Here is a 26,176-nt window from a genome sequence, read left to right as displayed (position 1 = left end):
TCAAGACAACACAAGTTCAACTTCACAACGAAGGGACGGCTGGTTGTCAACAAACAACTTCTCAATTTCAGAGCCAATTTCAACTTCACAACGAAGGATATTGGACTCCAGACAACGCAAGTTCAACTTCACAACGAAGGGACCGCTGGTTGTCAATAAACAATTTTCCCAATTTCAGAGCCAATTTCAACTTCACAGCGAAGGATATTGGACTCCAGACAACGCAAGTTCAACTTCACGACGAAGGGACCGCTGGTTGTCAACAACAACTTCCCAATCTCAGAGCCAATTTCAACTTCACAACGAAGGATATTGGACTCCAGACAACGCAAGTTCAACTTCACGACGAAGGGACCGCTGGTTGTCAACAACAACTTTCCAATCTCAGAGCCAATTTCAACTTCACAACGAAGGATATTGGACTCCAGACAATGCAAGTTCAACTTCATGACGAAGGGACCGCTGCTTGTCAACAACAACTTTCCAATCTCAGAGCCAATTTCAACTTCACAACGAAGGATATTGGACTCCAGACAACGCAAGTTCAACTTCACGACGAAGGGACCGCTGGTTGTCAACAACAACTTCCCAATCTCAGAGCCAATTTCAACTTCACAGCGAAGGATATTGGACTCCAGACAATGCAAGTTCAACTTCACGACGAAGGGACCGCTGTTTATCAACAACAACTTCCCAATCCCAGAGCCAATTTCAACTTCACAACGAAATATATTGGACTCCAGACAACGCAAGTTCAACTTCACGACGAAGGGACCGCTGCTTGTCAACAAAATTTCATTCAGATTCAATTTCAACTTCACAACGAAGGATATTGGACTCGAGACAACACAAGTTCAACTTCACAACGAAGGGACGGCTGGTTGTCAACAAACAATTTCCCGGTTCCAGAGCCAATTTCAACTTCACGACGGAGGATATTGGACTTGGAACAATGCTACTTACTTGGATTTCAACTTCACGACGAAGGATATCCAACTCAAAGAAAGATTATCTGCCATCAAAATTGTCGAGTTCGACTCCATTCAGCTCGATGACACATCAATCACACTACTTTCCGGTTGCAGTCGAGGTTTTCAAGTCGAGAAGAGAACCTGGGTTAGCCGTGCCTTAGTGACAAGCAACCATTTTCAAACAGCATAGCTTAAGTCAAGAAAAAGCTATCTGTCAATGAAGATTTCTGAGTTCGATTCCGATCCATGGTCTTTAAACCGAGAAGAAGACCGAAGGGTAACGGGAAGCCACGTGCTGATTCAAATTTCGAACTACGTCTTTAATTTCATATCATTTCAAGATGAACTCGACTTCACGATGGAGGAGTCATCCGTAACTCAATTCGCAGGGAGTTATTGAAACATCAGAGTCAATTTTCAACTCCACCGAACGAAAAGTGTGTCTTTTAATCTTTGCCCTATCCCCGTTACACGACTATGGGCAAAGAGGGGCAGCTGTCAACACACCTTTTCGTCCTACTAGAATTCAAACTCCTAAAGATAGGATAGAATTTTGCTATGATTCAAAAAATAGGATAGAATTCTACTATTATTTAAATTCCTAAAGATAGGATCTACAAGCACTATAAATAGCCATTGTAACTCACCATTTGAAGACACGATTTACACACAAAACATAGAGGAAAGCACGGGAAGATACAAAGGCAAAGCTATTGTAAAGGATTCGAAAAGGAAATAAAAGGTAGCATTTTCTTTTTTATTTCTTTTGCATGTGCACGTTATTGTTCTTGAGATTTGGTTCGAATAACCCAAAACATGGGTTGTGCCGATGACCAAAATGGGTGGGGTTTCAAAGTTTCGAACCTAGATCTACCCCGAGGCTTATTTTTTAAAAATCGGTTTGATTTTCGGTTAAAGGAGGGGAAGAGCTTTTTAAAAATCTATATTAGTCCCTTTATTTATTATATGGATATTTTATTCATTTATTTTTATTATTCATGTATATATATATATATATATATATATATATATATATATATATATATATATATATATTAATTATTTTCATTTATTTTTTACTATATTTTATTATATATATATATATTTCTTTAATATTTTACTTATAAGTCTAATATTACTATATATATATTGTAATTATCTTTATTTAGTCATATATATCTTTTATACTTTTAATAGTTTATCTATATACCTATTATTAAATATATATATTCTTAATTATTTTTATTTGATTATTTCTTTATTTATGTAATATATCTTATAACTTTATATATTTATATTATTTTTTATTATTTTCGTTTTTTTATTTATTATTATTATACATTTATTTTTAAAAAAAACCTTGTGTCCTTATCATTATTATTATTAAACATTATATTATATATTACTAACCTAGAGGACCCATTTTTTTGTCTTATTTCTTACTAAAGCCCCCCACTTTCGGTGAATTGGGAGGGTATCTTTTTTATTTTTAAGTATTTGGTGTATATATATAGCTTATTTATTTTATTAATACTTTGATATATATATATATATATATATATATTTTCCTTTTTTCAAATATTACTATATATAATTATTACTTTACTATTTTTTTATCTTACTTATTTATTTTATTTATTTTATTTTTTCCTTGTATCTTATTTGTTTTCTTTACCTTGTTTATCTAACACATTTCTCGATTTTTTTAAAGGATATTTTCAAATCAATCAAGGGTAAGTAATTAGGATCGAAACTTTACCTTTTAATTTAACTTGTTATTTTTCTTAATTAAGACAACTGGAAAGGGCGGTTCAAGGGTGCTAATCCTTCCTTGACCGTAACCGACTCCCGAGCCCGACATATTTCTGGTAAGACGCAGATCAGGTAAGAAATAGGGTATCCGATCAACCCATTTATTTTTAAATAAATGATCGGTGGCGACTCCAATCCATATTTTTTAAGTCGAAGCCCAATTCCGGGGCCCAACCGAAAGACGGTTGCGACATACAGATATTTAGAAAATGAATAGTCAGCTCATTTGAACATTCACAAAGTTTCGTAGAGAACTAATAGATATTCTATGATTGCTATATCGGCAGAAGAGTTTGTACGGACAAAAAGGCTGATTGATTTAAATCAAACAAGTATGTAGCAACGATTAATGACACAATGTGGTGAATTATAATTATAGGTCAAGAACCTGCACAAAAGCTGTCTTTTAGCACATTCTGAATAAGGCAACTGTTGATTTTTTGGCAAAATCCCACATTGGTTGTGTATAAGGAAGAGGAGAAATTCTTTTGTTATAAATAGAGTCATCATTCTCCTTAGTTTAGTATCCCACAAATATAAGCCTTCTTCCCACAAATATAAGCCTTCTTCACTATTAAAGACTATTTGTACTCTCTCTCTTTGTAATATTTCCTCTATTAGTGAAATATTATTTTAGTAGTGTTCGAGGAGGTAGGCATAATTTTGGCCTAACCTCGTTAAATTTTGGTTTTCTCTTTATGTTTATTTAATAGCTATTGCCGGGTATAGTTGTTAATTATTGTCCTATTAAAATTACTTGTCTTGGTAGTTCTGGAAAGTGGATTTTAAGAGAGACCATTATGACCCCACCTCTTTCCTGGGAATCTACCTTGAGGTGATTTTTAGTACAATCGTTTTCATACTAGCCATTTAGATAATAGTTTTCAAGGTGAATTTGTTATTATTGGTGGAAATTAACCTGAATTCCACAATAATTGGTATCGACGCTCTTGGTTTATTTTAGTATGCTCTGTGGTTGCGGCTTAGGCTGATCTTCCACATCAGAAAAAATTTCTTTAGGGTAATTTACATTCCGCATTGACAGCTATTAAATAGAATTTGTAGCAGAAATGGCAGACGACACAAAAACATCCGCAAGAAATGCTGTGACAAATGTTAGATTTGCAGTGAAGATTTTTGATGGCACCGGTCATTTCGGCATGTGGTAAAGTGAGGTTCTAGATGCCCTATTTCAGCAGGGTCTAGACATTGCTATTGAAGGAGAGAAACCAGATGATGTTAAGGAGAAAGAATGGAAGAGGATCAATAGATTGGCATGTGGTACTATTCGATCGTGTCTTTCTAGAAAGCAGAAGTATGCATTTTCTAAGGAAACTTCTGCAAGTAAATTGTGGAAGGCACTGGAGGAGAAATTTTTAAAGAAAAGCGGTCAGAACAAACTCTACATGAAAAAGATATTGTTCCGCTTCAACTATGTACCAGATACCACTATGAATGATCACATTACTAGCTTTAATCAGCTGGTGACTGATATGATGAATATGGACGTGACTTTTGAAGACGAAGATCTGGCTCTGATGTTGATGGGATCACTTCCTGATGAGTTTGAGTATCTTGAAACTACTATACTTCATGGTAAGCTTGATGTGTCTCTCAGTGAAGTAACTGCAGCCTTGTATAGTTATGAATTGAGAAAGAAAGACAAACAAGAAAATACAAGTGTCGATGAAGAAGCTCTTGTTGTTAGAGGCCGTTCGAAGAGTCATAATAAAGGAAGGAGAGGGAGATCGAAGTCAAAGTCCAGATTGAGCAAAGATGAATTTGCTTTTTGTCGAGAAAAAAGACACTGGAAGAAAGAATGTCACATGCTAAAGAATAAAGGCAAACCTGAAAGGAGAAAGGCTGTCTCAGAATCAAATGCGGTCGAGTATGATGATACAGATTCAGATTTCGCATTCGCTGCTACGCCATCAACCAGCTGTTCCAGTTCATGGCCGTTAGATTCAGCTTGTAGCCACCATATGACCCCCAATAGAGAATGGTTTTGTAACACCCCCAACCCGTACCCGACCCGGATACGAGTCCGAGGTGTCACATTGACTTTTCAAACTTTGACTCATGACAAAAACTCGAGAAAATTTAAAACTTTCATTAAAGTCACAACGGTTTGTTTAACTCAATCAATTAGTACATGCCAACTATATTCAATATACAGAATACATCTAATTCAAGACATCTTTTCTGATCTGATCTTCGGTAAAAAGTAACTGACCGGTCTTGCTCCTCTTCACTTTTCTTCTAGCTTTCCGAAACCTACGTGTGAAACACTCACACGCTAAGTCGATGACTTAGTGAGGCATAAAAACATATAACCACTACTAATGCATTCATAATCTTATTATATCATACAAAATCATACATTCTGTCATGCAACTACTATCCACTTGTACACACATCATTCACATATTCTTATAACAGGTTTCATAGCACAAAACATGTAAATCATATGTAAGGTATTTATTATTATCTCTTTATTAGTCTTATTTTCGTTCTTTATCTTTTTGTCATATGTTCTTGCATCAATTCCTCTTAACCAAGCTATATTCACATCATCATATCACATATCACTTCACACCATAAAGATTACAAACCAATCACATACTATTATGCAATGTTCTTTTATATTATTTCCTTTATTAGCCCATGTACATATGTGAGAACCATAGATATGTGAGTCTATAGGTGCACTAATGCTGTCACCACAGCTCGTATAATTGCACCGAAGTGCCACGTAGAATTGCACCGGAGTGCCGCATAGAATTGCACCGTAGTGCCATATAATAATGTCCATAAGGACCACATATCATTCCTTAAGAATCATATACATATACTAGGGATCAAGTATGTGTCTCACAAGACTTCACACATGTTCCAAAGAATATATACATATCCCGAAGGACCGCGTAGACCCTCGACTCTTGGCATGCCAACTATACCCTTAGCTCTCAAGACACATAACATGTGCACTATCTTTTATATCCTTGCACATATTCATGTAAACATATCACATATTCATATAAGCTCGTAGCTTCATTCACACATACATGTAATCACATAGTTCATGTAAATTCTCATATGATTTCATGTTCATATAATCACGTAATTCACTTACACATAGCACATTTTCATGTAATTCACAGATATCCCTTAGCTTATATCTCTTGATCATTTAATCATAACTTCTTATCACATATCTCATAGTCATGTATTCCTATATTCATTTCATCACACAGGCTCATAGTTTCTGGTCATATTATTCACATTCTCTGACTTATCTCTTATGATCTGGTAATCACTATACTTATTTCATATAACTTATTACCAAATAATTCACATATAAACACCTAGATCACTTTCACATAGCTTATATAAGTTTCCTGAATCCTTTCATATTACCTGATAACGTATATCATATAGGTATATAATAACTTATCTCATTTCGTCTACTTTATGCTTTATTTCTTTATATTCCCTTAGATTATATAACTTATGTCGTATTTCTAAACATATATATTACACTTAATCATATTTTATTTATATACTACTTTAATCCATTTAATTAATTCAATTTCATACATTTCTTATAACCTTTTCATATAACCCCATAGATCTTTAGCATATAATTTATCATATATATATACATATCAGCGCTTTATATTCAAGTTCCCTAATAGATATATTATTCTCATTCCATTCTATAATTCAATCTTATTTAGTTTCCTCAATTCTCATTAAATCAAATAACTCTATTTTACTAATTCTCATAACCATGTATTTCACATAGTCTTATATTTCATTATCTTATTACTTATATTTATTCTCCTATGATTCTTCATAAACCTCTATTTCAATTTCCCTACATCTCTTGACTTATCTTCTATATTCATATAATTTCATAACTTATTTGATATTCTCTCATTAACACTTAATAGTGTGTGTACATAAACCACATAGCACATACAAAATATATCAATTCATATAATCAAGCATACATACACTCATATTCAACTCAAGCCTTTAATCATGAATTCATATGTAACTCTTCAAGAAATAGACTCATCGCAAGTCTTCTTCCCATCACCCATCATATACTATTGAATATGCACTCACCTGGCCTCACTAGTCAATTCCAATCTCTTATCTTTCCCTTTGATCGATCTTACTTGACAATGATTCTGGAACTCGTTCAGGCTCTGAATCTACATAATTATACATTTTCAAGACAATTATTAGATACCTACATCTTGTAATTCGATACTAACAACTTAAACGAACTTAATAAACCAATATTCATTTCTTCCTTTAGGGGGGAATCGGTTCCCTCCTATTGGGGTATCGGTTCCCCCATGACATTCTGTAAATTCTGGTTCGTTTGAGGGGGTATCGGTTCCCCTTGAATGGGTACCGATTCCCCTAGCCCAGAAATCACATTTTTCAGCACGAAAATTACTTCTTTTCCTCTTAAACACTTCATATATCATCCCCTTTCTTATTCTTAACTTACATATACATGCTTAAACTCATTACTACTCATTCAATACATCTTTAACTTCAAAATCTAATCCTTTACATAGAATTCAAGAATCATACCAATTTTTCCATGTTACCCAAACTTAATTCTAACACTTCTAGCTTCTTATTCTCATAGATGACAAGTCAAATTCAACTTCCAATTTAAGTAATGAACTCTATTCCAAAATTTCATTCAAAAACTCTTAATCTTTAATCTCTCCTAATTCCACCATCCTTTGTTTTTAAGATGATTTAAGCTTTCCTAAAGCTTAATTATCATCCAATAATCATAACCAAATCCTAAATTCAGCTAAATATCAACTAACAAGAGATCTTACCTTTGCTTATGGCTTCACGGTGGAAAAGAAGAGAATGAAGACGAGAAGTCTGGAACTCTCTCATATTTCTCACGTTTTATAATACTCAAAAAGGGAAGATAAAAATCTTTCCCATGAATAGACCATTTTGCCCCTTTAGTTCATCAATCTTTGCTATTTAATCCAATATTAAAATTATTTACTTAACTCCTGAGACTTTTAATTTATTTCTAAATTGAGCACAAAACTTTCAAAATTTGCAATTTAGTCACTGACCCTGATTTGGGATGTTACAGGTTCTTTGATTTTAAAGAACCAAAAGGTGGAATTGTCTATACAACAAATAATTCCCCTCTTGTCATACTTAGGATTGGTTCATTTCGCTTGAGGAATCATGATGGATCAATCAGAACCTTAACGAGTGTCCATTATGTACCAAATTTAATGAGAAATCTCATCTCTGTGGGAACCTTAGAGTCAAAATGTTTAGAAGTGAGGGCAAAAGATGGGATTATGAGGATTATCTCTGGTGCACTGGTGATAATGAAGGGAATCCGGAAAAGAAACAATATGTATTACTTTCTGGGTAGTACAACTGTTGGGACAGCAGCAGTGACAACTTCTACTGATGAACAGGAGTCAGAAGCAACTAGGTTATGGCATATTTGGGGCATGTTGGTGAAAAATCCTTGAAATTGCTGATAGATCAAGGATTATTGAAGGGTGCTCGAGCTTGCAAATTAGTTTTTTGTGAGCATTGCATCAAAGGGAAGAAGACGAGGGTGAAATTTGGAACATCAATCCATGATACTAAAGGTATTTTGGATTATGTTCATTCAGATGTATGAGGGCCTTCCAAGACAACTTCATTGGGATGAACACACTATTATGTAACCTTTGTTGATGATTTTTCTCGGAGAGTTTTGGTGTATACAATGAAGACAAATGATGAGGTGCTAGGCTTTTTCATTAAATGGAAAAAGATCTTGGTTCTACTGGACAAGGAGGGAAGAAATTGACCAAGACTTTAATATATTTTGAAGGCTGCCCAAAGCCAAAAGCCATTGGGTTGCACTGTAAGTTATCAAAACTAACAAAAAACAATAGTAAATAGAAAATAAGATTAGATGAAATTTGCAGTAATGGGTTATTTAATTAGTCTAATTCTTGTGCTTGCATGTATATATTTGCTTCAGATATTACTTAGGGGGAAAATGGAGATGAATTGAAGAAAGTCAAACATATGGTCCAATATGGTCCAACAAATACATAGGTTACTAATACTAGGGAAATTGAATGCGCATTAATCATGTAAATTGAAATCCATAATTGATAATCGCACAGTTTTTTAATCAAGATTTTAGTCCTAAAATTATAAACCCTAGAATTAATATATTTTCAATGATTTAACATGATAAGGCGATGATATCATTTGTTAGAATTAAACCATAAATAAATATGAAAAACCTAATTAGGATCTAATCATGTCAAACTATCAAGAATAAAATAAATATTAAATTTACAGAAGTGTATCTGAATCCATTGTTGGATATTACCTAGAAGATTGAGATCTTGAAGATTTACCTTTGGTTGTGATCTTCCAAGAAGATAAGATTCCCTTTATTATTAACTTTCTAACGGGGATAAAAGTTGGGGATAAGAGTAATACGAGATATATATTTCTTGCGGATCATAACTTCTTTATATAACTGATTGAATCAGTTATTATATGTACTTATAACTCTACCCCTCATCAAATTATAGATACAACTTTAATAGTATCTATACTTTTATTTTCATGATACTTTTAATACATTATGACTTTATAACATAATTGATCACTTAATTTATGTCATATTTATGATAACAATATACATTGTAAATATTTGCTCATAATTATGGTTTCTAATCCAACATCTTGCTCTCCAAGCTTGACTCTTGCTGTTTTAATGGCAATTTCCAGTCAAGCAAAGTTTGGTTGGAGTGAGCTGCGATGGCCCTTTCTGGTGATAAATTCTCTTAAGTTTTTATTGCTGATCTGGAATCTCTGAAACAACATAAATAAATGAATTCATGTGATTGACTCCACGTGGCTCATTGGGGTTGATTTTATTGATGCTTCTTGTTCCAATGACAACTCTTCCTTATCTTGGTCTGCTGTTGCTGTTAAAAAATGGTCGAAGCCTCTTCATAACTCTATCGAAGTCAATGTTGATGAAGCCTTCCTTCCCGACTCCCTTTCTGTTGCTTTTGGAGTTACTGCTAGAGAACACAACGGTATGGTGATTGGTGGACACGCGACACGGTTGTCGGGCTCTTTCAAGGTTGAACTAGTTGAGGCGATGGCACTGACCGCTGGTATTGAATTAGCTCTAGAGAATGGATGATCTTCGATCGTCTTTGAAAGTGATTCTATGTGGTGGTTAACAATATCCTCTCTCCCCAATTGGATTTGTCCGTCCCTGGATCCCATCTCCAACACGCTCGCAACATTATTAAGGAGGAAGCTAACTTCAAAATTGGTTACACTCCTAGGTCTGCTAATCGAGTCGCTCATGAGTTAGCTGATTTGGCGTTAGCTTGTAGTTCTCTAGTATGGTTTGTGCATGATTACCTTGATTGTATTGCAAACAGTGTTGTACTTGATGTCATTGGCTTAATTTAATTTAATTAATTTCCTTTTCTAAAAAGAAAGTTAACATATCGATAATTTTTTATTATAATTCAATTATATTTATTTAGCGTAAATGAACTAAATTTGAATTTCACGTGACTATATGCATGTCTCGCCAAGAGTAAGAAAGAAGCACGTTTTTATTTTGGGTATAGTTTATGCAAGAGAGTCGGAGCGAACTAAGTTATATTTCAGTTGTTTAATACCCCCAATGACTTTGCTCTATATGCCTACTTAATTAGCTTACTGTTTAAGCTAAGGCTTGTCCCTTACTTCAAGTTTCCACACTAATCAAATATATTTTTTTAATCAGAGGCTGAGCTGCCTAGTCTTCATTTTTCGTACGATCAAGGGAAAGAGCCAATGACCCACAGATTTTAATTTTTAAAAAGGGTTAATGTCACATTTAATCCCCAATCAATATGCTTATTATGCAAAAAAAAATTACAACCAACAACTAGTTGGTATAGTGAGATGATGTACTAGATCCCTCAAGTAAGATCTGGAGCTCAAATTTTGATATTTACGAATTGAACAAACTGGGTTAGTCGTCTCTGTACTACCTTATCCAAATTAATCAATTAAATAAATCAGATACTAATAGTTAAAAAAATGTGCAATATGGTACTTGTAGTATAACTCTTGCAATGCAATTCATTTCAATCCTTGTTAAGAAATCCAGCTTCGTTGTTTAACGAAGTTTAAGGGATTCGGGAGGAATGTATCTAGAAATATACAAAAAGCTTCCAATTACACTTTTTTTTTCTTATACACGTACCACCTTGTATGTTCAGTTATGCTTTGGGGACGAAACATGATATTAACACTTTAAAACTATTATATTTTTTAAATTCAAATTTGAGTTAAATTAAATTTTGTGAATATGAAATTATACCAAGTTTTGAGAAAAATAATCATCAACCTTATCCTATATTATAATACAATTATCATTCGTAGTTTTCAAGATGCCTAAGAAACGAATTTTTATAGATATTTGTGTTAGATCAAGTTGAAGTTAAATTTTTTTCTAAAAAATAAATTAGATTTGAATTGAATAATTTTTTTTAAATGTGAATCAAATCAAATTTCAAATCGAATTAATTGATTCAAATTGAACGAAATCATCTCTGTATTACGATTAAAATGATCCATGCCTACAAACTCTAAACCCTAAACTCTAAACAATAGAATAATAATAAACAATAAAAGAAATACAATATTTATTTGAGCACGTTTCTCATGTTTGGCAAAACGAATGGTTCAAATATGCAAAACAAAAGTCCAAAAGGTCTTATTCGTGGTGGGCCAAATACAGTTTAGAAAATGGAAAAAGACCTAAAAGGCTTCAATCTACCCGAGTATTTAATTTTACTCGCATGTTATATTATATATTTTTATTCTTTTTTCAACGTGTTATATTTTATATTTTATTAAATATCATTGATAAATTTATAAATTAAAAAATATAGTACACATTAAACATATAAAAATAGTCATTTATAAAACATGTTTTAAAATTTTGATAATTAAGTATTCTTTTTAAATAATATGATAAGATTACAAATTAGACTTAACGAGAATAAGGTGATTACGTCAATTGTCGTAGTTCAAATATTTTTATAATATTTATTTTTCTTAAAATAGTCTATTTTTAAATAAATACATTTGGTTGATTGATCAAATTGTTTATATTATTTGTTTATTTTTATAGATTACGAATTTTAGATTTACATACTTTCATTTTTTTTAAGAGTCTTATTCCTCTTCATTAAGATTAAAATTATAATTCATATATAAAGAAAAACTCTACTTTCACGTTGGTAAAAAAAGCAAAGCTCAAACGCGGTAAACAGTAATATTATTCTCACGTTTATCACCGAGACATGTCCCTACACGTAGCAAGACGTCCCTACATGCAACAAGACATGATTTTTAATTATTTAATATCCCAAAACAAAAATGCCTTTAAATATGCATCACTCCTTCAATTCTCAAAATCTCTCAGATTCACATCAATTTCCTCCTCTACCATCATCTTCTTCTTCCTTTTCTGTTCAAATTATTGAAATAAACAGCAGTAATTATGAAGCTGGAACAAGAACACACTACTTCTGAGGAAAAAACGAGCAATGATACTGCAAACCCTAGCAAGATCAGCTCACCGGTTGTTGTTGGGCTGAGAATCCTCACAGATACTTCACTGGGAAAATCTAACGTCCTTGTTAAACCTGCATTCAAAATAAGCCTACCCGATTCTCGAAACCGTCACGGTTGTAGCCGCGGAAGCTGGTCTCCGCCGGCTGATGAATCTTTCTTCCTCAAATCATGTCAATTGTGCCGCAAGAAACTGAGCCTAGACAAAGAAGTTTATATGTACAGGTGAACAAAATAATTTCAATGATTTTATTTTCTTTTGTAAATATGGATAAATTCACCCACACGTGCAGATAAAGCTATTCGAACCCAGTTAAGTGTGGATTTTGTATGCTAATTTTCTGATAGAAAATTTTCATAAATGCAGGGGTGACCAAGGCTTTTGCAGCATAGACTGTAGAGAAAGGCAGATCGTTTTGGATGAAATGAGGGAACTCGAACTGTCTACTAAAAGTATGCTTGAATCTCCTAGGCGTTGTAGCACCGCTGCTGCCACCTCCGGCCGCCAAGAGATCCGTCTCCTCATAGAGGATCTCCGCCGCAGAAATCAACCACCTCATCAAAACCAAAACCAAAGCCACTGGGCAATTGTCTCATAATTATTGAAGCTCATATAAACCCTAAAGTGATACTACTAAATTTAGTTAAGAAAAGTTGGGAGATTTCTTGATTCTTTTTTGGGTGAGAAAATTGAAAGATATGAGTTGATCTTTGATAATGGTAGATGTGATGTTTTTTGTAAATGTATCTTTTACAGGGACAACAATATTGGATAAATTCCAACTCATTTTCTCTATATTTCTTTTCTTATGTCCACAATTTCATTATCTATAATTTGGAAGTAAAGTGATTTTTTTAATATGGATATATAAATATAGTTTTTTTTGTGCTACCCGTATAGTCTGATATTGACATAAATGCGTAGGAGGGACCAAATGTTTGATGGATTTTGGTGTGTATTTGAGATAATCCAACGCCTGCTTATTAATGAAAATGGCCATTGATAAATGGCATGTTGCCATTTTCCTTATGCTTAAAGACCCATCGCTTTCTTTATCATTTGTTGATTGTAAGTTGTAACTTCTCATTCTCTCTCAAGATTCCATTTCAAAATTTATAACAAGAAATGATATATATATATATATATATATAATATTATTATTTAAAATTTATTATTAATAAAAATATAATTTTAAAAATTTTCAAATTGTCGCTGAAAATCTAGTCTATCTCTTGAATATTTGTATGAATTGAGTTGAGAGAAGTATATCATTCAAATGAAAATTTAAAGCTTATATCTTGAAGTGACCTAGAGAGAGTCTAAAACATTTGAAACTTCCAAGCCAATCTAACTACACTGTATGTCGCCTTGTTACACTCGCACACATTTGAAAGACAAACTCCACTCTCTATTCAAAAGTTCGTAGATGTGTGGAACCAATGATGAAATACCTTGGATTCTCTAATCTTTAATAAGCATCGCGAGTGACGATAATCTTTTTCATATCTAAATCTCTCGTTATATGTAGACCTTCATAAATGTCCTACAACTCCGCTTTAAATATCGAGCAACAACCTATTGATTTGGAGAAACCAAACACCCATCCTCTTATATGGTCACGAAGAATGCCATCAGAAGTAGTCGAATCAAAATCTGTTTTCTTTATGATTGAATGAGTATTTCTTTTTCTAAATTCACGTTCTTTCTTAAAATCTATCTAACCTAATTTGGTTCAATCCAACAATTTCAAACCCCCCAAAAAAACGTGACAATTGATAATCAGAGCCTAGTTTCCAACAATTCAAAAAATTGGGTAAACAAAAGAAAACTCAACCCATGGCAGAGGATGCAACCTTAGATGCCAATCAACAACAAGACAATGATATCCAAAAGCAATTGGAGAGCTTGAAAGATGATTCTCAGGTTCTTAAATGGTGGGAACAGAAGGAAGAGAGGCTGGTGAGCTTGGAGTATGGATTTACAGAGCAGAGATGCCATTTGACTAGCATTTTAAAGATCTTGAAAAGTAAGGAAGGTGATGAAACCTCTAAAGAAGAAACAAGTCTAGCAATGGAAAGAAAGACACCAACCAAGTAAACAAACTTGAGACCTATAAAGCAGATGGTAAAAAACTTATTCAAGTTACTGTAGTAGGAGAAAAAGAGAGGTACTGCTATCAACCATATAAATCAGGCATTCTAGCATCTAAACTAGTGACTTTTCAAAACTCTATACTTTGAAGAAATTGCAATTAGGAAATACTGTTAGTAGTTCCAATGAAATCAAAACCGGAAATTAGGGAAATATTGACAACATATGTGTCTAACATTTCTTTTGGCAACACAAGGGTTGTTATACCCCGACCAAAAATGGAATTGCAGGTGCTTGAAGGAAATAATCCTAGGGACTGGATTAGAAAGTGTAAAAAATACTTCAACTTACTAGGGATTTCTAAATAGCAGAAAATAAAGATAGATGCCATGTACTTGGTTGGGGAGGCTGAGACTTGGTTTGGTGGATATATCATGCAGAAATCCAATCTGACTTGACATGAGTTTGAAGCAGATATGTACCATAGGTTATGTGATAAAAATTATTCAGACACTATTGAAGAATTTAACAAGTTGATGCAAAAGACCAATGGGGAAGAATACTATGAGAAATTTGAGGAGTTGAGACCTTTCTTGCTACCAAATAACATATATTTAGGAGACGATTATTTTATATCTGGTTTCATTAGTGAGATGAATGAGGGGCTGAAGAATAAGGAGAGAATGTTGGGAGCTAACACACTCTCTGAAGCATACATGCAAACTAAACTGTGTGAGTTGACAAATGAGATTAAAAGTAAGAAGTATAAACCTCATACTAGAAATTTACATATTCGCATCAAAAAGGTATGGTTAAGAATGTGAATATTGCTCCAATCAGCAAATCAGGCGCTCTCAACATCAATGCCAAACAAAACTTAGTAGTGTACATAAGAGCCCACAACTTGTGTTTTAATTGTGGGGGAAAATTTTCACCTGGGGCTCAACGCAAAGGGAGATAACTAAATTGTATAGAAGAGGAGAAAGAATCCAGAGAGAAGGAATCTGAAGAAGAAAATGATATATTGAAGAGGAAAGGGAAGCTCCGAAAATTTCCATTAATGCAATAATTAGAAATATGGGTCATAACACTGTTTTTACTGTAATTATGCATACACCCCTACATTTATGTATCTATCACAGATTAGTTCATTCAAGTGATTAAATAATTAACAATGTTAGATTATTGGCATTATAAATCTCAATATGCAAAATTGCTTCTCATCAAAACCAATATTGAACATAAGTAGTATAAAATATTAATAATATTTATTTCCAAACATCATCAATAAGTCATACATGAAAATAAATTCATTTCTAAAGTTATCTTAAAGGTACGGCAGCACAAAAATTCAAAGTTTAAACATAAATCATAGCAAAAACATTTAAACACTCGTTAAAGTTTAGTACCAAATTAACATCCCAAAAGTTTAACAACACATCCCAAATGTACTTTGTTATTTTCCTATCTCAACGAATAACAAGAGTATAAACATGATAAGATCTTCTTGATCGCCTCAGTTACACGACAAAGCTCCCCAAGCTGCTGCAACACTATTTAGCGATAAGTCTAGGCAATCATGGTTGATATAAGGTAAAATGCGTGGATAAAATATTTTGAGAGAAAATTGATCAAATGGTGTAGATACCCCTCTTATTTCTATGCTAGGAGAATTTGCCCTTAACCAAAAATATTCCTCCACGTTTTAGGTGACTTCCAGCCATTTGACAACTGCCTCGCCAACTGTCCATTCCAAAAGATTTTCATAACTATCTAGTGACTCATCAGTTGATGCAGCTTTATCACAGTATTATCTGCAACTTCAAGGAATGCCACAACAGTAGTGTACCAATTTCCAATAATAAAATTAAAATAAGCCCAATGTTTCTCAACTAACTCCCATAATGCAATTGATGTAAAACATGTACAAATGATCCTAATATATTCCTAATAATGCTTAAATTCAATCTTAACCTAGGTGAAAAAATTCTTAAAGGTTATTTTTTATATAGTTATCAACTTTAGGGTTTTATCTTTGGGAGGAAGTGAGATGGTGTTTGGGGTGGACTATATAGAAGAATGCAGTCCCATCTTGATGGACTTCAAAATTAAAACTTTAAATTTTGATAAGGAAGGGGACAGGGTTATCATCAAAGGAACTCAAAAGCTACCATTGTTCGGACCCATAACATGTGAAAAATTTTAGAAGTTAGCTGAGAAGGATAGTGAATTAAAGAAAAAAATCTACTTGTTGAGTATAGAAGTGACGAGATAGTCTAGTTCCTAAACAGCTTCAACCCTTACTAGAAGAATTAAAGGAAGTTTTTGAGGAACCTAAAGGAATGCCACCTCCAAGGAAACATAATCATGTAATTGTTTTAAAATACGATGCACAACTAGTGAACCTTAGGCTTTACAAGTTTGCACATCACCACAAGACAGAGGTAGAGAAGTAAATTGCTGAGAGCTTGACATCCTTCGTCATTCAACTGAGTCAGAGTCCATTTGTTTTTACATGCTTGTTGATTAAGAAAAATGATGGATCCTGGAGGTTCTGTGTGGACTATAGAAAACATAACTCTACAACAGCCAAAAATAAATTTCTTATTCTTATAGTAGACGACTTGTTGGATGAGTTGAATGAGATTCAATTTTTTTTTTAAAATGATCTAAGGGTGGATACTGACATATTAGAATCAAGGCAGAAGATATTCCCAAAACTACTTTCAAGACTCGTCAAAGGCATTATGAATTTAAGATAATGTCTTTTGGGTTGACTAATGCCTCTACTACCTTTCAATCACTCATGAATGATCTAATTGGTGAATATTTGAGAAAATTTGTTCTTGTTTTCTTTGATGAAATCCTGGTCTATAGTCATAGCCTGACAGCACATAAACAACACTTAAGAATTGTATTAAAAATTCTGCTTAAGAATTAACTATATGTCAAGAGACGTAAGTGATTATTTGGACAAATACATGTGGAGTATTTGGGCCATGTAATCTTAGTACAGAGGTAGCTACCGAACTTTCTAAACTTAAGGTTGTTCAACAATGGCCTTTGCCTAAGAATTCGAAGGCTTTAAGAGGATCCTTAGGATTAATAGGATATTACAAGAAGTTTATCAAAGGTTATGGGAATTGAGCAAACCCTTGAAAAATATGTTAAAAAAAAGAAGGTTTTCACTGGTCTCCCAAAGCTAGGGCAGCCTTTGAAGATTTAAAACTAGTCATGTGTTAGGCTTCAGTTTTAGCTCTGTCCAATTTTAGTCAAAACATTTTTTGGAAACTGATGCTAGCTCTAAGAGCATTGGAGCAATGTTGTATCAGGCAGGAAGACCTATAGCCTATCTCAGTAAAGCTTTTAGTTCTACACATGCAGATGTGTCCATCTATGAAAAAGAATGCTTGAACATCTTAATGACAGTGTCTTAGTGGAGACATTACTTGTAGAGTGGTCCTTTGTCATTAAGATAAACCATGAACCCTTAAAACATCTTCTGGAACAAAAGTTGACAACCATTACCTAGAAAAAGAGGTTGACCAAATTGTTAAGACTAAATTACACAACCCAATACAGAAAAGAGAAGACTAATGAGTGAACGGGAAGGAGATTTTAGGAATTTTTTACATATGGGAGTGATAATCATCAAACCTATACTTGGGTTCAAGATATTAAGCAGAGCTATGTAAACATTGCATTAGCTCAAGAAAAAAATCTTATGATAACAATTCAACTTGATTCAATTGTGGATTGAAAATTGCTCAAAGGAATTTTGTATTTTAAGAATAGAGCCTATGTGGGATAATATGGAGATCTCAGAGAAGATTATTTCAGCCTTACATGACTCACCCTAAAGGACTCAGGTATACAAGGCACTTATTTGAGGGTGAAGACTTTTTTCTTGGCCTAAGATAAAGACTATGATCCATCTTCTATGTGCAGCATGTGCAGCAGTGTGAAGTGTGTCAAAGAATAAATATAGAACATGTGGCCAAGCTAGGTCTACTACAACCTATTCATGTCCTAAATAATGCTTGGAAAGTTATCACCATAGATTATTGAAGGTCTTCCTCTATGAAATACAATTGCATCCTAGTCGTGGTAGATAAATTTATTAACTATGGTCATTTGATACCACTGGCTCACCCCTATACATCTCTACATGTTGCTAAAGTGTATTTGGATCAAATGTATAATTTACATGGACCACTTAAGGTTGTCATCTCTGACAGAGATAAAACATTGACAAGATTTTTTTGCAAGAGTTACTAAAACAATTTAGTACACCCTCCGTATTACAGCCATTGGGAAGAGGTTCCCTCCCGATTTAAGGTTTACGAAGAGAAAATTGAGGATGATAGGTGAGGCATTAGGGGTTGGAAACGATTTAAGAATTGAAATGTCAGAGGAAGCATGTGTTAGAGAGGACATGTGTAAAGAATCCAAATGGTCTAGGTCAATGGGAAATGATGGGCTAGGTGATGCAATAGTGTGAAAGCCCAAAAAGGCTATAACTCACCAAAGGGAGCCGTAGTGGGTCAACGTGAAGATGAGCTGGAAACGGTCTGATCTAGTTAGAAGCAGCTTGCATGAGTCAGCAAATGCACCGTTAGAATCTGTTAGATTTTTAATACTATTTTACAGTTGTATGGTACCTATGAACATATGAACTTGTACCAAATTCAATTGGATCATCTTTTATGATTGAACGAGTATTTCTTTTTCTAAATTCACCTTCTCACTTAAAATCTATCTAACCTAATTCTCATCAATCCTACAATTTCACCTCAAAACGTGACACCTTTTATGATTGAATGAGCATGTTTTAATGATCATTTATGCGCGTTAAAAATAAAGAATAAGAATCTATTTTGGGCCAAATTGTAGTTGAAATTCGGGCAGCCTAAATGAATCAATAAAAGTTCATGAATATTTCATCAAACATTATTATCCTTTAAACCCCTAAAATTATTGTTTAATTTGTTTTGAACATAGCTCGCGTAGTCGAGAGAACAAGAATGAAGTATGTATATGTCAATGTGTGTGCAATGAAGGTGCAGACAAGAGAGAGCCCACGGTTGAGATTTGCATAATTGGAAAGTGAAAAGAGGGCAAACGTTTTACCACACATATAAAGGTGATCCGTGGACATGGGGGGCTTATAATTCAAAATATAAATGATGTGTGTGTTAGAGCCCATGGACCCAACCATTTTCAGGCCTCCTTCAACGCCATTGATGACTCTTTGATCATTTCACAACTGTCCTCCTTCATGCCATGCTTTTGTCAAATTGGTCCCAGCAAGCTGGCTACTTAGCTCTACCAGGATCAATGTTCCAAAAGGCGAGGATGGAATCAAGATTAAACTTTATACAACTCTTAATTATTTAAATTCAATTTTTAAAGATAAAGGTTGATTTATTTAATGTTTATATTTACTACAACTTCAAATTATCATTAGGTTAAAAATATTAAGAGGCAAAGTCCCCCCCCCCCAACTCATGCTTTGGTTCCATCATTGTCTCTGCTAAATTTTTTTTTACAATAAAAGAAGCTAGTTTTTTTTAATATCTAAAACTACATTGAAGAGTCATAACCTTAATCATAAATTAAACATATATTTTTATAATTATTTAAACAAAAAAATAGCTACTTGAGATCATACAAGGATCATATAAGAAATATGTTAAATTTCATAATAAAAAAAAACTCAAATAAAAGATAGATACAAACAAATTTGATTGTATCGACAAACAAACTAAGAAAGCTATCTACGAATGCAAATTGCATATTCAAATTTAATACATGGAGCGCGAACCAAGCGACTTTGGTGGTAAAGAAATTGTTGTTATTCCTTGAGGTTCCGGGTTCGAACACCAGGAATATCAGTGGTGTGAACGTTCAATGTTAAATGGTTAAGAGTTATCTGGTAAGTAGAAGGTGGTAGTATTTGTTCAAAGAACACTCTCAACCATTTGATATTGAATGGCTGTAGAGTTACAAAATTAAACAACATATTCTAAAAAATATATATAGGTAGATACATATAACCCTAAATCAGAAAATACAAATAAATTTCGAGAAAATTCGATGTACAAGAGAATTATGAAATTAAACATCATATTCTGTCAAAATTCTAGGTATATATACAATTATTTGATGATAATTTAAATTTTAGAATTATAATTACCTTATCAATCATAAGGTAAAAAATGAAAACATGCTACACGATGACATGTGAAATGGCCCCATACCGGCTTTAATAGTTGCATCATCGCATTATCTATACTATATATAGTTAGGGTAAACTACACTAGTGGTCACTCAACTATATTCAAAAATCATTTTGACCATCGATGTTTTGATTTAATCAATTAGATCACTCAATTATTTAAATGTTTTAATCAAGCTGTTGACCATTAACTTTTAACGGATGAGGTGTCGTGGCAGTTAAAATTTAACCAAAAAATGACATCTCAATTAACATTTTTGGTCATTGTTACTTACATAAGATGTCAATTTGATCTTAATTTTAATTAAATTCAATAAATTTATTTTCCTCCTATGAGAGATTGTCACCTTATAATTATAAGAAAACAAATTAATGGAAGTTGGAATTTGGAAAGAATCAATCCGGGATTGCTTGTTTGACAAGCAAGTAAGCAACCACTAATGCTTTACAACATATAGTATATATGTTGTGTACAAATTTTTAAAATTTAATTTAAATTATAACATTTTATAAATTTTTATTTTAAATTGATATTGTAAGTTTAAAAATATATATTTTATTTTCTTATCCAACTTATTAAATATATTTTATTTTTTATTTAAAAAATGTTTTATTCTTATCTTATCTTTAAATATATATTTCATTTTTTATTAACTTAAAATATATATTTCTTATATATTAACTTTAAATATATTTTATTCTTTTATTAACTTAAAAATATATTTTGTTATTATCTTAACTTCAAATATATATATATTATTTTTTATTAACTTAAAATTGTATTTTTTATTATTACTTTAAGTTAAAAAAAAGGAATAAAATATACTATTTGAAGATAAGTTAATAAAAAATATTTTTAAGTTAATAAAAGAATAAAATATATTTTTAAAGTCAAGATAAAAATTAAATACATTTTAAAGTTATAATAAAAATAAAATATATTTAATAAGTTGAATAAAAAGTTAAAATATATTTTTTCTTGCCATTGCGGAATAGATATATAAGTTATGTTGTATTATGAAACGAATTGTGAGGCTTAGGTTGGTGGTTTAGTCGTGTGTATTCAAAGCCATTTGCCCAAGTTTGAATCTAATATTTGCTTAATTCATCATTTTATTCTCTCTTATCAAGGTTGTGACACGTGTCACCATCGTATTAGAGTAAAAATAAATATATTAAATAATTAATTAATTAAAAATTATCCTCCAAGCCGATAGTGATACATGTCACCATCTAATTAGAGATTAAATTTATTTTAACAGAATTAAATTATGATCAAAATAATATGATGTATAAATATTGAAGATCAAATATGCAATTATAAAAAAAAAATTCTGGTGCACCAAGGATTAAGATGGCGCACGTTAAGTCTTCTCTCTCGGTACACATTAGTCAATCTACTTGTGATTGAAGACAACGCCATTTTCTTTCACTTGTCTTCTTCCTTTTCTTGTTGTTTCAATTCTTTTGTGTTTGTTGGCTAATGTCTGGTGAGGTAGCTACAAACTGGAGATAGTTATTTTTCGCGCCGAATGAGCTGGAGCTCAATTTCTTTTCGTCATCAGATATTGAAGGCTCGACTATGGTCAAATTGTCTCGCTCTGTGTTTGAGGATGGGGTCTTAGAATGGAGGTATGCACTGGTGGGCCAATTTGTGGGCTCAGCTCTGAATTTTAGCTCCTTGCAGAAGATCATCGAGATCATGTGAAGGAAGTCTTCTCCGATGAATAGCTTGGCTAGTTCAAATTTGTTTGTTTTTCATTCGTTAATTCAATTGTTAGAGACTGGGTTTTAGAGAATGGTCCCTGACATCTACATTATATGCCTAATTTTTTTCAAAAATGGGAGCCAAATCTAAAGGAATTAAGCTTTGATCTAGTTCATATGTCTATTTGGGAGCAACTGTACAATGTTCCTTTGGAATTATTCTCGAAGAAGAGACTTAGCTATATTGTGAGTGCATTGGGCAAACCTTCGCACATGGATTCTATAACTGCTTCTATGGAACGCCTTGAGTATGCTCAGATTTGCGTTGAGGTTGCTGTTGGCTATAAATTCTCAGAGCATGTTAATATTATGTTATGTGATGGATCTAATGTTAGGGCTAGGGTATCTGAACCATGGATGCCTTCATCACATGCTAATTGTGGAATATTTGGGCATGTGGTCAAATATTGTCCTCAGGGTAAAAAGGTTAAGCGGGTTTGGAGAGTTAAAACATCTATTGCAGGCAAGAGTGATGTAATCAAGGGGTTTGTGGTTGTTGATATAAGTAGCAATTAGTGGTTTAATTGAAACATTAAAATAGTTGGGTAATCTGATTAAATTAAAAATCAATAGTCAAAATAATTGTTAACATAACTGAGTAAGTATAATTTAGTCATATAATTATTGTAGTTTAATTACTTAGTAAATGATAATAATTACAATCAAAGCTTTAACCTTTGCCTAAGCTTTGAATGGTACAAATTCCATGGTAATAATTACATTACATTGCATTACGTCCAAATCCAGGCCAGGTTTTTCCAGCTGCTAACACAGTTCAAAGCTCTCTCCTTTTTATTCACAATCCGATCCACACTGAGTTCACTCCCAAAACCTCCTTCAATGGCTTTCTTCCTCTTCTTCTTCCTTTCTTTACTCTCTTTAGCTTCATCCGCTTCAAGGGACCATCAAAAAACCTTCATCGTCAGAGTCAAATACGACGCCAAGCCCTCCATTTTCACCACCCACAAGCACTGGTACGAATCTTCCCTTTCATCGATCCTCTCCCCTTCGACTCCAACACAAGTCATTCACGTTTACGACACCGTTTTCCATGGATTCTCCACTAAGCTCACTCCAACTGAAGCCGTCAAGCTCCAAACACTCCCCCATGTCGTCGCTGTAATCCCCGAACAAGTCCGGCGCCTGCACACCACGCGCTCCCCTCAGTTTCTGGGTCTAAAAACCACTGACAGAGCCGGGCTTTTGGAGGAATCTAACTTCGGGTCGGATCTTGTCATCGGGGTTATCGATACGGGTATTTGGCCGGAGCGTCAAAGCTTCAACGACAGTGACTTGGGTCCTGTTCCTTCAAAATGGAAAGGCCAATGTGTGACGACGAAAGATTTTACTTCTGGTTCTTGTAATAGAAAGCTGATCGGAGCGAGGTTTTTCTGCAATGGGTACGAAGCGACTAACGGGAAAATGAACGAGACGGCGGAGTTTCGTTCCCCGCGAGATTCCGACGGTCATGGGACCCACACGGCTTCTATTGCTGCCGGAAGGTATGTGTTTCCAGCTTCTACATTGGGTTATGCTAAAGGTGTGGCTGCCGGGATGGCGCCAAAAGCGAGACTTGCCGCTTATAAAGTTTGCTGGAACGCCGGTTGCTTTGACTCTGATATCCTCGCTGCCTTTGACGCCGCCGTGGCTGATGGGGTTGATGTGATTTCGTTGAGTGTCGGCGGTGTTGTAGTACCGTATCACCTCGACGCCATTGCTATCGGTGCTTTCAGTGCTGCTGATATGGGGATATTTGTTTCGGCCTCCGCCGGAAACGGCGGTCCCGGTGGATTGACCGTCACCAATGTGGCTCCATGGGTGGCTACGATCGGTGCTGGGACGATTGATAGGGATTTTCCCGCCGAGGTTAAGCTTGGAAACGGGAAGGTCTTACCCGGAGTCAGTATCTACAATGGACCCGGTTTATCTACGGGTCGGATGTACCCGTTGGTTTACGCCGGTACTGGCGGCGGCTATGGGTATTCCTCTTCTTTGTGTTTAGAAGGTTCATTGGATCCTGAGTTTGTGAAAGGGAAAATAGTCATGTGTGATAGAGGGATTAATTCAAGAGCTGCTAAAGGTGAAGTTGTCAAGAAAGCAGGTGGCATCGGAATGATTTTGGCTAACGGTGCTTTCGACGGCGAAGGGTTGGTTGCCGATTGCCATGTCCTGCCGGCAACCTCCGTTGGCGCCTCAAATGGTGATGAGATTAGAGGCTACATTGATTCAGCGTCTAAATCCAAGTCACCAGCCACTGCTACTATAGTCTTTAAAGGAACTCGGTTAGGGGTCCAACCAGCCCCGGTTGTGGCATCATTTTCAGCTCGAGGGCCTAATCCTCAGACACCCGAAATTCTGAAACCAGACATGATCGCTCCCGGATTGAACATCCTCGCAGCCTGGACAGACAAAGTCAGCCCATCCGGTGTTTCCTCCGACAATAGAAAGACAGAGTTCAACATTCTTTCAGGCACATCAATGGCATGTCCCCATGCTTCAGGGTTGGCGGCATTGTTAAAAGCAGCTCACCCTGACTGGAGCCCCGCAGCCATAAAATCTGCCCTGATGACCACCGCTTACACTGTTGACAACAGTGGCGAAACCATGATCGACGAATCCAACGGGAACACATCCACCGTATTGGATTTCGGATCCGGACATGTCCATCCCTCGAAGGCCATGAATCCCGGCCTGGTTTACGACATAACCACAATGGATTACATCAATTTCCTATGCAATTCCAATTACACAATCAACAACATCAAAGTACTCGCAAGAAAAACCGCCGATTGCAGTGGTGCCAAATTTGCCGGACACGCCGGAAACCTGAATTACCCATCGTTCTCGGCCGTTTTTCAACAATATGGCAGACACAACATGTCTACGCATCTCATCAGGCAAGTCACCAATGTTGGTGACCCAAATTCAGTATACAAAGTCACAATCAACCCACCAAGTGACATAGTGGTAACAGTTGAACCACAAGAGCTTGTATTTAGAAGGGTTGGCCAAAAATTGAACTTCCTTGTGAGAGTTGAAGCCATGGCAGTGAAGCTGTCTCCTGGTGGGAGCAATATGAAAAGTGGTTCGATTGTGTGGTCTGACGGGAAGCATAATGTCACTAGTCCCTTAATTGTGACAATGCAGCAACCTTTGTGAACTTGTGTGTGTTTCTCAATTTGTTTAGGGTTTTAGGGATTTTGGATCACCTTTTTTAGGGTTTTTTCTTAAGAAATGTCTCTTTATTTGCTATTTGGTTTTCTATATCAGAAAACCGGTGGAGTTTGCTTGTAACGCAAGGTGAAGGGCAGGTGTATTTTTTTAGTGACAAATTAAGAAGCTATGAATGTTTTGTAAATTGTGTTTCGAGAATATTACGATATTCGGATATGGAAGTGAGTGTTTGATACAAATATGTGGCGGATATGTCAAACGCATTTTTACAACGTTAATGTGATTTTAACAGCAATGGCATCACAACAAGGCAATGATTAGGACAAAAAATCCTGAGAGGTTGGCTGATTAAGTTAAATGGGCAACTTCTGTGTTCATTTAGGGATGTAATTGTGTCCTAAAGACTAAATATTGATTACTAAAATTTTAAGGGATAAAAATAGA

At 34.4% G+C, this 26,176-nt stretch overlaps 2 protein-coding genes across 2 annotated transcripts; both read left to right on the top strand.

The window, feature by feature from the left end:
* The first annotated feature begins 12,375 nt into the window (after positions 1-12,375).
* On the top strand, positions 12,376-13,081 carry LOC120169575 (FCS-Like Zinc finger 17-like). The gene is made up of 2 exons (XM_039177691.1): positions 12,376-12,686; positions 12,829-13,081. Exons 1-2 carry the CDS (start codon positions 12,391-12,393, stop codon positions 13,058-13,060), a joined length of 528 nt encoding a protein of 175 aa, XP_039033622.1. The 5' UTR covers positions 12,376-12,390; the 3' UTR covers positions 13,061-13,081.
* Positions 13,082-23,372: 10,291 nt separating this feature from the next.
* On the top strand, positions 23,373-25,889 carry LOC120169951 (subtilisin-like protease SBT1.5). Its single transcript, XM_039178019.1, has one exon. The coding sequence runs from the start codon at positions 23,399-23,401 to the stop codon at positions 25,715-25,717; it is 2,319 nt and encodes a 772-aa protein (XP_039033950.1). The 5' UTR covers positions 23,373-23,398; the 3' UTR covers positions 25,718-25,889.
* The last annotated feature ends 287 nt before the right edge of the window (positions 25,890-26,176 follow it).

The sequence above is a fragment of the Hibiscus syriacus genome, unplaced genomic scaffold, assembly GCF_006381635.1.
Source record: "Hibiscus syriacus cultivar Baekdansim isolate YM2019G1 unplaced genomic scaffold, ASM638163v2 tig00111769_pilon, whole genome shotgun sequence".
Taxonomy (NCBI): domain Eukaryota; kingdom Viridiplantae; phylum Streptophyta; class Magnoliopsida; order Malvales; family Malvaceae; genus Hibiscus; species Hibiscus syriacus.
Note: the sequence above shows the minus strand (reverse complement) of the source record. Positions and strands in the feature narration are given on the sequence as shown.

Excerpts from the sequence above, each read along its gene's own strand:
- LOC120169575 (XM_039177691.1), top strand. The coding sequence starts at position 12,391 with ATGAAGCTGGAACAAGAACACACTACTTCTGAGGAAAAAACGAGCAAT. Across the intron at positions 12,687-12,828 it reads AAAGAAGTTTATATGTACAG|GGGTGACCAAGGCTTTTGCA; the intron begins GTGAACAAAATA and ends TCATAAATGCAG.
- LOC120169951 (XM_039178019.1), top strand. The coding sequence starts at position 23,399 with ATGGCTTTCTTCCTCTTCTTCTTCCTTTCTTTACTCTCTTTAGCTTCA.